Source organism: Strongylocentrotus purpuratus, unplaced genomic scaffold, assembly GCF_000002235.5.
Source record: "Strongylocentrotus purpuratus isolate Spur 01 unplaced genomic scaffold, Spur_5.0 spur5_contig_820, whole genome shotgun sequence".
In the NCBI taxonomy this organism is placed as follows: Eukaryota; Metazoa; Echinodermata; class Echinoidea; order Camarodonta; family Strongylocentrotidae; genus Strongylocentrotus; species Strongylocentrotus purpuratus.
In genome coordinates, this window is record NW_022145525.1 from 426655 (window position 1) to 440830 (window position 14176).

The window sequence follows — 14176 nt, forward strand, 5'->3', positions numbered from 1 at the left end:
TCTTTTTCTTCCACAAACATAACTATCGTCTGTTCGCTGGTCCCCTCAATCACGTACTCGATGCTGACACAGAGATCCCCAGTGGTGGGTGAAACAGTCAGATGACCAGAGTAGAGTTCAGAGGGTTGCCATTTTACGGATGATTGAGATAGCGCCACATACATGAAAGAATTGGTAGCTAAAATTAGAAGGAGAAAGGAGAAAAAACATTGTTTTTCTAAACCATGCACAAAGTATAATCAATATAAATTTGAATTCTATCAAGTCTATACTAAATGCCTCCATACCGACACTGAAAATGAAAATTTCGCTTCCTGTAGACCATATACATGTATTACGCTGTGAAAATGTAATCAGTAGTTATGTGTTGACCACACTTTTAATATAGGTAACAAAGTATCTCTGACAAGAATCATTATTTGATAAATATGATTGTAATTATTTTGTAGTCAAGATAACAACGTTATCCAATATTACCGTTCTTGTTAACTGCTGACCTGGACTAATCCTTTGGTTTCACGTCATTATACGTCTAATAAATCGTTTACAGTAACATTCTGTAAAAAAAAATGAAAACAATAAATATTTACCTCTTGGTCTCTTCACTCAAACCTTGCCATTTTATTTGTTTGTGTACCTGTACACAGCTCAAACGCTATTATGTAATTGGTGCAGTTCGGTTTCTTATTCGTTACTTCTTTACTTATTGTCCCTAATTGGAAAGCAGTTTTGTTAAACTGAATGTACCTACCCTCTATTTTAAATAAAACTTGAATAATTAAGTTAATAAATTCCCTTTCTTCGCCTGTTCTTTGTTTTTCTTTTTGTTGTAAAGAGCGCATTCATTGGTTGATGAACAAACAACCTACCCACTGATTTACTGATGAGAGGAAAACCTTTTCCATAGATGGCATCGTACCAGTCCCAGTGGACCTCATTCTTAGCGGAGTTTGTAAAACCGCATGCATCGGGTCCTAACTCGAAGTCACATGATGTTTCGGTGACAAGGTCAATGCAAGGATGGGGTAGAATGATGATGTCATCGATGGCTATATCTCCCTGGTAACCTCGTCCAGCATATGCTCTGAATACAATCTGTCTAACACAAAATAGACCCCGTTAATGGTATCAATTTCATAAACAGACATCTGAAGGACAGTATATTTTTCTGTAAAGTGTTCTGTATGCACCAAAGGAATATTTTGACTGCATTTATCAGGGGGCGGTCACTGTGATCCGGGAGAGGGAGGAGGCTCTTTAATAATGCATTACAATTGATAACAATAAGTAAAGGTGCACCAACCTGTTGAGGCTTTTAGTGCTATAAAATGCAAATTTCACCATTCAAAATGAAACAATTGTCCCTACACCACATTTAATAAAGAAATGTCTTCTCTATATTATTCTATAGCTGTCCCTTTCGACCTCATGTTCTGATTTGCCTATCATATGTAAAAGTGGTGGGTGGGGTTGGGGTTACGTACTAAGTTTAAACAAACATCTATATCAACTTTCTTTTCCATGAGTTCCGAAACCCTCCTAGCAGACTAATTACAAGATTTGGATCATGGTTTATTTCTTTAAGGGCACAATGTAAAAATATTACGAATTACAGCACTCACATAAGTTACAAGCCGATAAAAGCAATATTATTATTTGTTAACTTTGAAGTGAATATTACAACGGTTGGGCAGTTGATAACATGATTATTAGGATAGTTGGCCATTGGACATAAATATTGTGCAAGGACATAATGGTAATAGGCAAGCTGTGGGCTCTTTGTCCGATTTAATTGTGAATGCTTGTGGCTGGTAGTTGAGAAATAGATAGGGGTGCGCCCTCACTCCCCCCTCTGGATTGGCAATGGGTTTCGTAAGATCAATCAACCAAATGAATATGATAAAAGCCAGTGGCGGTCCTTTTAAAAAGTAGGGAAAACTAAAATATAGTCCTTTACCTGAATTCCCACTTAATTATACGGATCTGAGAAATCCAATGGTTATAACGTTTAACTTTCTCTATAAATAAGATGGGTCATATTTGATAATGATCTTGTGTATGTATACTCACGTTAAAGTCCCCACTGATATCAATATCAGCATTGACAGGCATCCAAGTATTCTTCTGTTTGCCTTCAATCGTCTTCAAAAGTGTGAGCTTAGGATAGGTCGTGTACTGAGCAGGTTCTCGCAAGTACACCTCCAATCTACGAGTGTCATTGCCACCGGCATGGTAGTAGAAGCGTACACACTGCTTTCCGTACAGGTGCATCCGAGGCGAGAACAAATCCCCGTACTGGCTTGGTCGGACTGGCTGTGATGTCTCGTAGTACATGTAGTGTCCTAAGTCACACAAATAATTCAAACTCTGCACCACTATTTTCTCATGTAAAACCGTTACCATGATTAACATTAATCCTAGTAGTAAAAGGACTGGGTTATGTAACATTATATTCCTCACTTTAGAAATCCAGCCATCTGATTGGTCGAAAGTGAAGTCGTGATTTTAGATATTCCCGCAAAATGACAAAACCGGTCACTTTTCAAAAGACTATTGACCGGTTTTGGCATTTTACGTATATGCGTGCAATATCTCAATGGAAAGGATTTTTGCACACAAACTCGAATGGTGCGCGATCAGACACCCTATTAAGACTAGGTCTCGATAGCGAACTTGGTTATCATGATTAGTAAGTCGCACATGTATTCTATGACCCTTTTCGGTATATAAAGTTATAATGACTGCTTTAATATTCGAGGCATAGTTGTTTTTATAGGCTCTCGGGGAGGATCGTGCTATCACCCTTCGGTACGCCTCGGGGCGACAGCACGATCATGTAACCTCCCCTTGAGCGTATAAATACAACTATGTCTCTCATAGCAGTCATTATTACTATACTCTTCTTTCCACTTGGAAGCCCCAAAGAAACCAAAACAGAAAGAATGCCATTAAAACCGATAGCATGTAACTTACCGCTTGCGTTACCAAATGAATGATCACCGGAAGGTCCTGTAAATCTGGAAGGGGTTTCCCCACTAATCCTAGTCCATTTGCCAGAATAACCACAGGAATCCTCTTCAAAGTCGCAGGTTCCAGGGATTCCTGTCACCGACAACAACATAACAACAACAACAACAATAATAGTAATAATAATAATATTACAAATTAATGTTCATTTCTATTCCGGCCTATCTCTATTTCCGTCTTTTCTAAGCGCATAGGGACTCTCTTTGTGTTAGTGATATGTGCTTTACAAATAACGTTCATTATTATCATTATTATTATTAATAATAATATAATGATAATAATAATAATAGAAAATGGGGATCATGGTAACTATTCGTTCCGGTGTCCATATTATATTCGAGTGAGATTTAGACTCACAGTGGATGGCTCAATGCTAGACCAGTGGTTTCGTAAATTGGGACGTCCTAGCTGCCAGATATCGGGTTACCGCCTGTGGTAAATCATTCATCCTCAATTACCGAGGAATCAAAGCCGTATGGTTGCATCATCTACAAACACTATATTTCCTTTCTTACCGGGCAGGTTATCAATATCGTGATCATATATTTTCATGATCATATATACTATCATATTCATAATTTTTTCGTGAATTTAACCGTCTTGCCACTTTCATAAGATCCCTTAAATCATACTTCTTTACTCAGTAATGATATGATTGACCTCTTTTATTTCGGAATGGGGGACCTTCACGGTTTCATTTAGTTTGCCTGCCCCATTCCTGGCAACTTGTAAATGCCCATGGGAATCACGATTAAAAAATATTAAATGATTTTCATCCTTTGTTTTGTGTGGTTTGTTCTTCTATGTAATCCTCTGTATACACTTTGTTTTGCCGAATAAATAATAATAATAATAATTATATTTTACGGGTTTTATGTTTCTCTTCACATTCTTGGATTTTGTAAGCGCTCTGGCAGATTAGGCTTGTATGTAGTTCATGTTGAAAACAGTTTAAAGAGTCTCTATGCCGGGCGGAATAATAAAACAAAAGCTCACCATTACTTCTAGGACAAATCCCACTTTCGACAGTGACGTCATCAATAATATACATCATGTATTGTCGATAACGACTACTCGGAGCTGGCACAACAGCTTCAAAGATAATCTAAGACACACAAAATGAGAGTGAATAAATACGTTTTTTCTATATATATGTTAGTAGTAGAATCTAGATAAATATGTGGAATATATTTCGAACTGTTCTCTTTCTCACCATTATCTTCAATAGGCCATCTTATCATCATCATCATCATCGTCATCATCGTCATCATCGTCATCATCATCATCATCATCACCATCATTATTACCATTATCATTATTGTCATTAATTATATTATTATTATTATATTATATTATTATTATTATTATTATATTATTATTATTATTGTTGTTATAGTTATTGGTATGGTAATGGCTGGGATAATAAATCATATGGCATTAATTCAATATTATACGTATTCCTTAAATTCATGGTTGGGAAAAAGGATACCTTCTACGTCTATCATAATACTAAACGTCATTCAAAGTTCTATAAAATGATATGTCTGATTGAAATTTGACATGATTGTAATCTTTGATAAACTTACATTCAATGGTCTTTGGGAAGCAGGGATATCGACGCGTATTTTCCACCATTTCTTATTCGTACGCCAAAAGTAGGCCCAGTTTGGATCGATTTCTCGTGTTTCTCCGTACTCTTTGATGTAGACATTTAAGAAATCGTTGGTGTAACCATCCTTGTACATGAAGAATGTGAGACATCTCGGTTGATTCGATCCACTCAACAAAGGTGATAGTACCCTAGTACGATCATTCCACATCAGCCGAGGTCTATCCCAGCTTCCACGATACCAGAAAGCCATGAACCATCCTGAACAACCGACAACAAAGAGGTAGATACAAGGGTCAAGGAATTGCAAATTTAATAAATAGTTGATGATTTTGAAAAGATCAGTGTCCTTATTATATTAGAAATGGATAGAAAGTGAATAGATTATTACTTTTCTCCTTAAGTTATTTCCCCTCGATTGTATCTTTATGTTTTTTACCCTAAAATTGCACACTCAAATACAATTTAGTTTCACATCTAAGTTTATTCATATGTATTTCCTTATTCCCCTAATACCTTGCTCTTCTTGGCTCTGCTCTTAAAGTATATATATGCATTGAGTAGTTGTATTTATACTCATTTTACATATACACGAAAATACCTTTGATGATTTAGATAGCAGTGAATACAAGTATCCATCAGCATCATGATCATAGTCCCTTATTGTCAGATTATATCAGTGTTTAAACAGTATCATACCATCAGGAGTCTGTGAGGTGTGGTCACCGGATGGTCCTTTAAAGGGAAAGTCCACCCCCAAAATAAGTTTGTTTCGATAGAGGTAGAATAATAAGAAAATCAGGTGAGTGAAAGTTTGAGCAAATTCTGAATGAAAATAAGAAAGTTATGAATTATTGAAGTTGTGATCAATCAAATACACATTGGCAACTCTGTGACTTATTATACGAGCTCTCCTTCATTTGCTTTGTGCATAATATTCCATAAAATCATGTTTTCTTCGTTATTGATGACGGAATATATATTTGTTCCTTGCAGGGGGAGTATAGAAACATATTTGCAATTATTATATTTAGGGTGCATGTATGGTTGAAATTTTTCTTGAGGGAAAATGAAAATTTTAGATTTTTTTAGTACTGAGCAAATGAAAGTTGAGCTCGCATGATACGTCATAGAGTTGCCAATTTGTGTTTGATTGATCACAACTTCAAAAATCCTAACTTCCTTATTTTTAATCGGAATTTGCTCAAACTTTCACTGACTTGTTTTCTCATTTTTCTACTCCTATTAAAACTAACTTAATTTCAGGGTGGACTTCCCCTTTAAGTCTGTTCCAGTTTGGAAATCGATTATTCAACATGTTAATATTCCTCTAATGTCAGATTATACCAGTGTTTAAACAGTATCATACCATCAGGAGTCTGTGAGGTGTGGTCACCGGATGGTCCTTTAAGTCTGTTCCAGTTTGGAAATCGATTTATCGTCATGCTCCTGTAATAATAACCGTTGATATCTTCTTGAAGATAATTGGCTCTAACACGCCTCCAGTCCATGATGTCATCTGTTGCTTGAGTGAAATTACACGAATCATCTTCAAAGCTGCATGTCAAATCTGACAGGAGTCCTGCTGGTAATGTAGTTGGGATAGGTTCTTCTGTGGGATCTAAGGGGAATTCAGTAATACTAATAATAGAGTGCGTTTATGCTCAATTTTGAAGGCAGAATGAGTGATTTGAAACGCTCATCGTAAACGCTCCGGAATTCAGTAATAATAATAAAACGCACCTTTTTGTGAGTTTACGATCGGCGATTACGATCGCCGTTTTTCGGTGATTCTAAAAAGATGAGAACGCAACCGTGTTTTGAACTAAACGCGTAACAAATGCCTCATTCTGGCCAGAAAAAGTGGAGCAAAAACGTACCCTTAGACTAGTAGACGCATAATCACAGCTTATCAAAATAATAATATTGAAAGACTTAAACATGACAAATGGAAAGCAACTTTAGAGTTGGCATTTCGTAATAAGCAGTACAACGTTCGTTCCGGGGGGAGGGGGAGGGGGGGGGGGTCTGTGGTATTTTTCATTAACAAAACGGCCCATCAGTGTTTTTAATCGTGATTGAATAGTCTGAGAGTAAACCCTATCAAAGAGTAAAACCTACCCCAGCCATATATTGTCAGAGAGTGAACCCCTTCTTAGCCATAATTATATGGGATCATACAAATAGCCTAACAGGGCTAATATCCATCATGTGATCTTGCCAATAACATGGTGTAGTCCTACATTAAGCTCCATGTGTCGCAATGGCCACTATGGTAGGGTAAATGACGTTCACTCATGGCACTTTCGCTCCAGGATATATTTACAAATGTTTTCCAGTATAGTATATATTAGTTATATTTTAATTAATTGAATGATTAAGTAAATACTGTTTGTTGTCATTTTACCTTTCTATAGCTGTTATATATACTTACACATTGGACAGGGTGAATTGGGAAAGTACTGCACGTCATCTATGGCAATATCGGTTCGATAATAGAGGCCGAGGACTCCTTCAAACACAACCTATTCGTGAAGAAAGTGAGAAATCAATCATAATACTCATCAATTCATGAGTAATCACAAACCAAATTCCAGGCTTTCCGTAGTAGATGGAAAATAGACTACACCAGTGGCGTACGCAGGATTTTTTCAAGGGGGGGGGGGGGGGGTTTAAAATCGGGTCCAAAATTTCGCAACGACTCAGGAAAATTTGAAAATCGCGCCGGCCAAAAAGTCGCTCAGTGGGGGGGGGGGGGGGGGGGGGGGGGGGGGGGGGGGGGGGGGGGTAAGCGGACACTTTTTTTTTTTTTGGGTAGTCCAAAAAAAATCGCAACGACTCAGCCAGCCGGAAAGTCGCTCAGTGGGGGGGGGGGGGGGGGGGGGGGGGGGGGGGGGTAAGCGGACACTTTTTTTTTTTTTTTTTGGTAGTCCAAAAAAAAATCGCAACGACTCAGCCAGCCGAAAAGTCGCTCAGTGGGGGGGGGGGGGGGGTAAGAGGACACTTTTTTTTTTTTTTTTTGGTCTCGAAATTTGAAAATTTGACATTTGTTCCTTTGGGGGGGGGGGGGTAAGGTTTTCTTAGGTCAGTCGTGGGGGTAATTTTTTTTTTTTTTTTTTTTTTTTTTTAATAATTAAAAAAAAAAAAAAAAAATCCAAAGGGGGGGGGGGGGGGGGTTTTAGGGATTTTTTAGGGGGGTTTATACACATAAAAATACAAAGGGGGGGGGTTTAACCCCCCCAAACACCCCCCCCCCCCCCTGCGTACGCGCCTGGACTACATCAACAGTCCTTTTCACGACTACACACCCTCAAGAAAGATTACCGAGAGTTCTTTCAGGACTCCTCAATCCTCCCTCTCTCTCACATGGTGCATCCGCAAGCTTTACTGTATAGATGGAAATGTTACTGTTTATAATACGCAGTGGAAAGGTCCGATAGACCATACAATACCATATGATATATATATACCATCGGTGCATAATCGAATAATAATTACTTAACTTTCATGAAAACGTATCCAGCATTCGTCTCGCTGGTTTGGCAGATTTCGACACATGACCTTTATCTGTCCATGCTTAAATAGTATCTTCGAAGTGGCTTACATTATTTATCAGGTTCCTTCCTGGTTCAAAGATTATAGTAAGAAATGCTTTCATGAACATTTATGACCCCCACCCCCTCGACCCCCCCCCCCCCGGAATAAAAGGGTTATCTCGAATGTTTTGGTCATTTAAATATCAAGTTATCTTATTGGTAAAGAAGGTAAGAAAACGGGGCATGATAAGAATTGTTTTATTCTCAATAATCAGAATTCAGAAAGAAGGAAACAATACGTTTATTTAATAATCATCAAAATAAATGGCTTTTATGAAATTTCATTGTAAATATTTTTCAGAAGAGCAGTTTATAACTTTATATTTACAGATTTTCTAGATTGTGAATTGCTTTTCTAGGACCAAGGTATGTTATTTTCGGTTAAAACCATGGAAAATTGGATTTGTGAAAAAAACAATAATGCAATATGGTAAAAACAGTCTAAATTTTGTTCAAATTCACGAAGAATGTATTGAAGGTTTAACCTGGACCTGGTGGTAATCAACTCCTTGGGGATCGATGAATAGATAAAAATTGAAAATAACTTTCAATTAATTTGAAACTCTAGTCTAACATGTATATCGCTTGACCAATATTCATTGAATCAACTTAAACTTGAATTGGTACAAGGAGATATTGACAAAACCTTCTGTTTTAATCCTCACTGACAGCAGAAGTATGAATAAGGAATCATAGGACAGACCATTTCATTACTTTTTACCACGAAATAAATTTCAAGGTAAGAAAGGTTGTAACCTTCAATACAAAAATGACTAGATTTGGGTATACTGTTCGATATACTAATTGCAAATTATGACATGCGATATACAGTGTGAGTCAAAAAAAAAAGTTTACACCTAAAAAATTGCTAATTATTTTAAAAATGATTTATGAACAGTAAATTATTATACATCTTATAAAAGAGTATTTTATCCCAATTAATTTGGTATCATTTTTGTGCGGTATGTGTTCACGCTTGGATGAACAGGAGGCACTGTATGCGAGAGTGCAAAAATCGACTTGCGCCAAAGTTGCTTTATATGTGATGATTGAATAAAACAATGGGATTTGGGTTCTAATTCGGTCTTTGCAGATCCAAATAACATCCCTAACAAAATCAATCAAGCCACACATATCAAATATCAAATATCAACAACATTTGTGCGCGTGTGTGTGACTTTCCTTCTGCAAAAAGGATATGCAGTGCATTTCATTTGATACAATCAATTCATTCTCTCATCCGCTAATCCCAGCATAATACTGTAGGCATCACTTTAGCGCAAGTCGATTTTTGCACTCTCGCAAACAATGCTTCCTGTTCATCCAAGCGTGAACACATACCACACAAAAATGATACCAAATGATTTGGGATAAAACACTCTATCATAAGATGTATAATAATTTACTGTTTATAGATGATTTGTAAAATAATTAGCAATTTTTTAGGTGTAAACTTGTTTTGTCTCACACGGTAGTGTGCAGATCACACAACAAAGAATGAACGCGCAAGTGGCAATAACAAAGATTGAAAGTGAAAGAACATACATTGAAGTCTCGCGTCATGTCGGTGATTAAAGAAGATGCTCTGTGCATGTGTTGCCTTGGTTACCAGAAAGTGACCAAGCTGGTTTATCAGGGAGGGCGCTGTCATTGTATTTGAAGTAGACATTCAACTGTCCAATATGGCTGCCATACATATGAAACCAAAACTCAAGACAAGATGAGCGTTGTGGAGCGTTGATAAGAGGAGAGATGAGTCTAGATTTACTTCCTGGTCTCTGGTAGACACTGTCTATGTGTACGTAGAATCCTGATTACAATAGAAACAATACACATGTACTTATGTCAACGTTTTGATAGTTTCATACTTTTAATTGAATGTAATGTTAATTGTTATTGTATAATTGTTTTAAATGGGGGCACGCTACAAGAGTCCTATCTCGCACCCCGGGGTAACGTGTCTGACACGGCCGGTTGTAGCAACTACTCCAAAGATCAAGATACATTAATCTTGATCTAACGAGACACGAACGAACGATGTCAACTTTTCATAGCATGAACCAAATAGTCTTTATGCACTTATATTTTGAAGGAGAATATGGTCATAATTGGGACGGAGCGAAACAGCGAGAGGGGTTCCTGGGGTGGATGTGTTTTAGAGCCTTATGGTGTTCCGTTAATGCTATGGAGCGCAAGTCTTTCTTTTTTTAAATTTAACTTGATTAAAATTATAAACTTGGTTTGAAATGTACTATCGATTGGTGGTTAAGTCAAAACCAAGAGATCGATCATTACAGAAAGGAGCATTGTATTCCTTTTGGATCTAACTTACCTAATTTATAATAATTTAAGCCCATAACTAGACATTGATAGTCATGACAGCTAGCTGAGGAAGGTAATACAGACAAGGAAGTATGAGAGAGAGGGCGAAACTGAGCACTATCAAAACTGTTCATTGCCTCCCGGTATAGATTACGATATTAATAATATTGATACTTAACATCACGAAAGAAATATTTTACCTGAAATAATAAATTATGCAATATATCCATCTGATTTACATGGAGGGTATGGTATACATTTTCCAAATCACATTATAAAAACAATACATACATAATAGAAACGTAATATAGAATGAGGAATATGAGTATATGGATCGCCCACTTTGTTAAGATATATCAGTTTAAAATAACCCCCTTCCCGTGAAAAACAATTCAAATGGTGCCAAGTCAGATTGGGTACAGGCAAAATTCGCCTTTGTTTTTAATAGTTCTTTCCTACAACTTCCTTTGGAGTAATTTAACGAAGTTTGGAGCATGGGTAACATCCCTTTAACGTGGGGTCTGTTCTGGGGACCCGTAATCCCAACAGCTACGGTAAGACCGACAACATATTTGTCAATGACTCTAATACCCCATTCACAGTGGTTTTGAAATTTGTAGCGGCGTTGTAGCGGAGCGGCGACACCGCCATAACACCGCTACAAATGCATTCACAGTAGAAAAGTTATCCCGCTGCAGCAGCGGGATAAATATCATGTACCCATTCACGCTGCAGCGGGTGATTTTTATTACCTCCGTAACAAACACGTGTATGCATGGCTCATGACCCGCGAGTGACCCCGATATGACCGGAAATACTTGCTTGAAATTGCGCGGTAAACATGTCAAGTTGCTTTTTGTATCCTCGATCATATTACTTTTTAAAAAACTAGCATTTTTATTGCTTCCAGTCAGAATATTTTAATTTTTTGAAGTGTGAAATATTTTTATTTGGATAATTATAATACCTACATAATAATAAAATCAATTTGAATCCACTGGTTACTTTATTTCTATTTCACTTTATGTTCCCCATTGCTGTAGAAAAGAGGTCAGTGATAGGTAAGTAAACAAATCACACGTGTTTGTCGCGGTGTTATAGCGGAGAGCCTTCACACTGAGTAAACACCGCGACAGCAGCGGGACTGTCCCGCTGCTGTAGCTAGGCGTCCCTAGCGATAGTTTGTGTCGGCGTTATCGCTAGGCGGTGTTATCCCGCGATAGTTTATAACGGGTCCGAGCCTTCACACTGAAGACAACACCGCGACAGCAGCGGGACAGTCCCGCTGCTGTCGCGGTGTTTGAGGCCACTGTGAATGGGGTATTAGTCTAACTACTAGGTAAGGGTAACATCTAATGGGCTAGATGGAGTGACTACTTTAGGTCAATCTAGACAATCTCTTGGCCTACAATTCTGGACAAGGCTTTATCTCAAGCGGCTTCCACGTTTATTTTTTCATGAAAAGTGAATATGCGAATACACGTCGGTTATATCATAACGATTCTTAACTTAGATAACTAGCCTTTCTATCCACCCGTGTTCGATCCCGAAAAGGCTTATTGAAAGAGCCAAACCGGTCTTACCCAATTCATCTCCTCTTGTATGGTCCTGGGCGGGGCCAGTGAAGGAACTATCCGTGGCTCGGTTCGTCCACTCCCAGTTAAAGTTTGCGGTGGGGTCATGCGTATAGTAACATATCTCAGCTTCTCCGAAATCACAATCGACACTTGGCTCAATGGCCACTGGGTCTAGATCACGATAAAAGAAACAAATAAATCAATGAAACGAATTAATCAACCATCAATGACACTGTTTAGTTTTGTATGGAGAAAATCAGTTGAATGATTACGCAAATTCTTAATAATATGTGGAAACTTTCTTGCAGCGATTCTTCTACATGCTCTGCACACTGTTATTTATCTGAAAACGATATTATCTAGTGGATGAAAACGCGCTCGGAGAAGTTATCCCTAAGCTAGTATTATCAGGATCAGGACAATTTGATATTCAGTAGAATTTAAGCAGATAATTTCCAAGCCCTGTTGTAGAATCTCTTGAATCTCAGATGCATTCCTACTCAACTCTTAATCTCTCCCATCTCTCGCATTTTTAAAGCTCGTAATCTCCTGAATTCTTACAACTCGTAATCTCTTCCATCTCCTGCATTCTTACAACTCATAATCTCGTACATCTCTTGCATTCCTACAACTCTTAATCTATTCCATCTCTTGCATTCTTACAACTCATAATCTCGTACATCTCTTGCATTCCTACAGCTCGTAATCCCGTACATCTCTTGCATTCCTACAGCTCTTAATCTCGTACATCTCTTGCATTCTTACAGCTCATAATCTCGTACATCTCTTGCATTCCTACAGCTCGTAATCCCGTACATCTCTTGCATTCCTACAACTCTTAATCTCGTTCATCTCTTGCATTCTTACAGCTCGTAATCTCGTACATCTCTTGCATTCCTACAACTCTTAATCTCGTACATCTCTTGCATTCCTACAGCTCGTAATCTCGTACATCTCTGCATTCCTACAACTCTTAATCTATTCCATCTCTTGTATTCTTACAGCTCTTAATCTCTTACATCTCTTGCATTCATACAGCTCTTAATCTCGTACATCCCTTGCATTCCTACAACTCTTAATCTCGTACATCTCTTGCATACCTACGGCTCTTAGGCTGCGTTCATGCTTAAATTTTGAAGGCAGAATGAGCGATCTGAAACGCTCATCGTAAACGCTCATCGTGATCGCAGTTCCACGATGTAGTGTTCATGCTTACTTCTCTGGCTCCCAGGCAATTCTCCGTGTGTGGCCTTAATTGGTCTTCCAGCTGGATTCGCAAACCTTCACTGTGCATGCTACGTAGACCCACTAGAGGTCAGTGCGTTGACCCCATTTAAACGCGTTTACAAATTGTAAACGCATCTTTTGTGAGTTTACGATCGGCGATCGTGATCGCCGTTTTTCGGTGATTCTACAAAAGTGAGCTAAGACGCAACCGTGTTTTAAACTAAACGCGTAACAGATGCCTGATTCTGGCCGTCAAAATCAAGCATGAACGCGCCTTAGTCTCATACATCTTACAGCTCTTAATCACTCCCATCTCCTACATTCTTACAACTCTTAGTCTCTTTTATCTCTTGCATTCCTTCAACTCCTAATATCGTCCATATCTTGCATTCCTACAACTCTTAATCTCGTACATACCTTGCTTTCCTACAACTCTTAATCTCGTACATCCCTTGCATTCTACAACTCTTAATCTCGTACATCTCTTGCATATACAGCTCGTAATCTCCTGCATTCTTATAACTCTTAATATCTTCACTCTCCTGCATTCCTACAACTCTTAATCTCTTCCATCTCTTGCATACCTTACAGCTCTTAATCTCGTACATCTCTTGCATACCTACAGCTCTTAATCTCGTACATTTCCGGCATTCTAACAACTCTTAATCTCGTCCATCTCTTGCATTCCCACAACTCTTAATCTCGTCCATCTCTTGCATTCTATACGACTCGTAATTTCTTCCATCTCTTGCATTTCTACAGCTCTTAATCTCGTCAATCTCTTGCATTCCCACAACTCATAATTTCTTCCATCTCTT

At 38.1% G+C, this 14176-nt stretch overlaps 2 protein-coding genes across 2 annotated transcripts; both read right to left on the reverse strand.

Annotated features, from left to right (window-relative positions):
* Positions 1 to 49: 49 nt before the first annotated feature.
* Positions 50 to 9816, reverse strand: LOC115922254 (MAM and LDL-receptor class A domain-containing protein 1-like). The gene is made up of 10 exons (XM_030980786.1): positions 9778 to 9816; positions 7071 to 7161; positions 6006 to 6257; positions 4614 to 4897; positions 4024 to 4132; positions 2974 to 3102; positions 2071 to 2342; positions 870 to 1095; positions 107 to 178; positions 50 to 63 (listed from the first exon to the last, which is right to left on the reverse strand). The coding sequence occupies exons 1-10, from the start codon at positions 9793 to 9795 to the stop codon at positions 50 to 52; spliced, it is 1467 nt and encodes a 488-aa protein (XP_030836646.1). The 5' UTR covers positions 9796 to 9816.
* Positions 9804 to 13975, reverse strand: LOC115922256 (MAM domain-containing glycosylphosphatidylinositol anchor protein 2-like). The gene is made up of 3 exons (XM_030980799.1): positions 13789 to 13975; positions 12138 to 12302; positions 9804 to 10042 (listed from the first exon to the last, which is right to left on the reverse strand). Exons 1-3 carry the CDS (start codon positions 13973 to 13975, stop codon positions 9804 to 9806), a joined length of 591 nt encoding a protein of 196 aa, XP_030836659.1.
* Between the last annotated feature and the right edge of the window lie 201 nt (positions 13976 to 14176).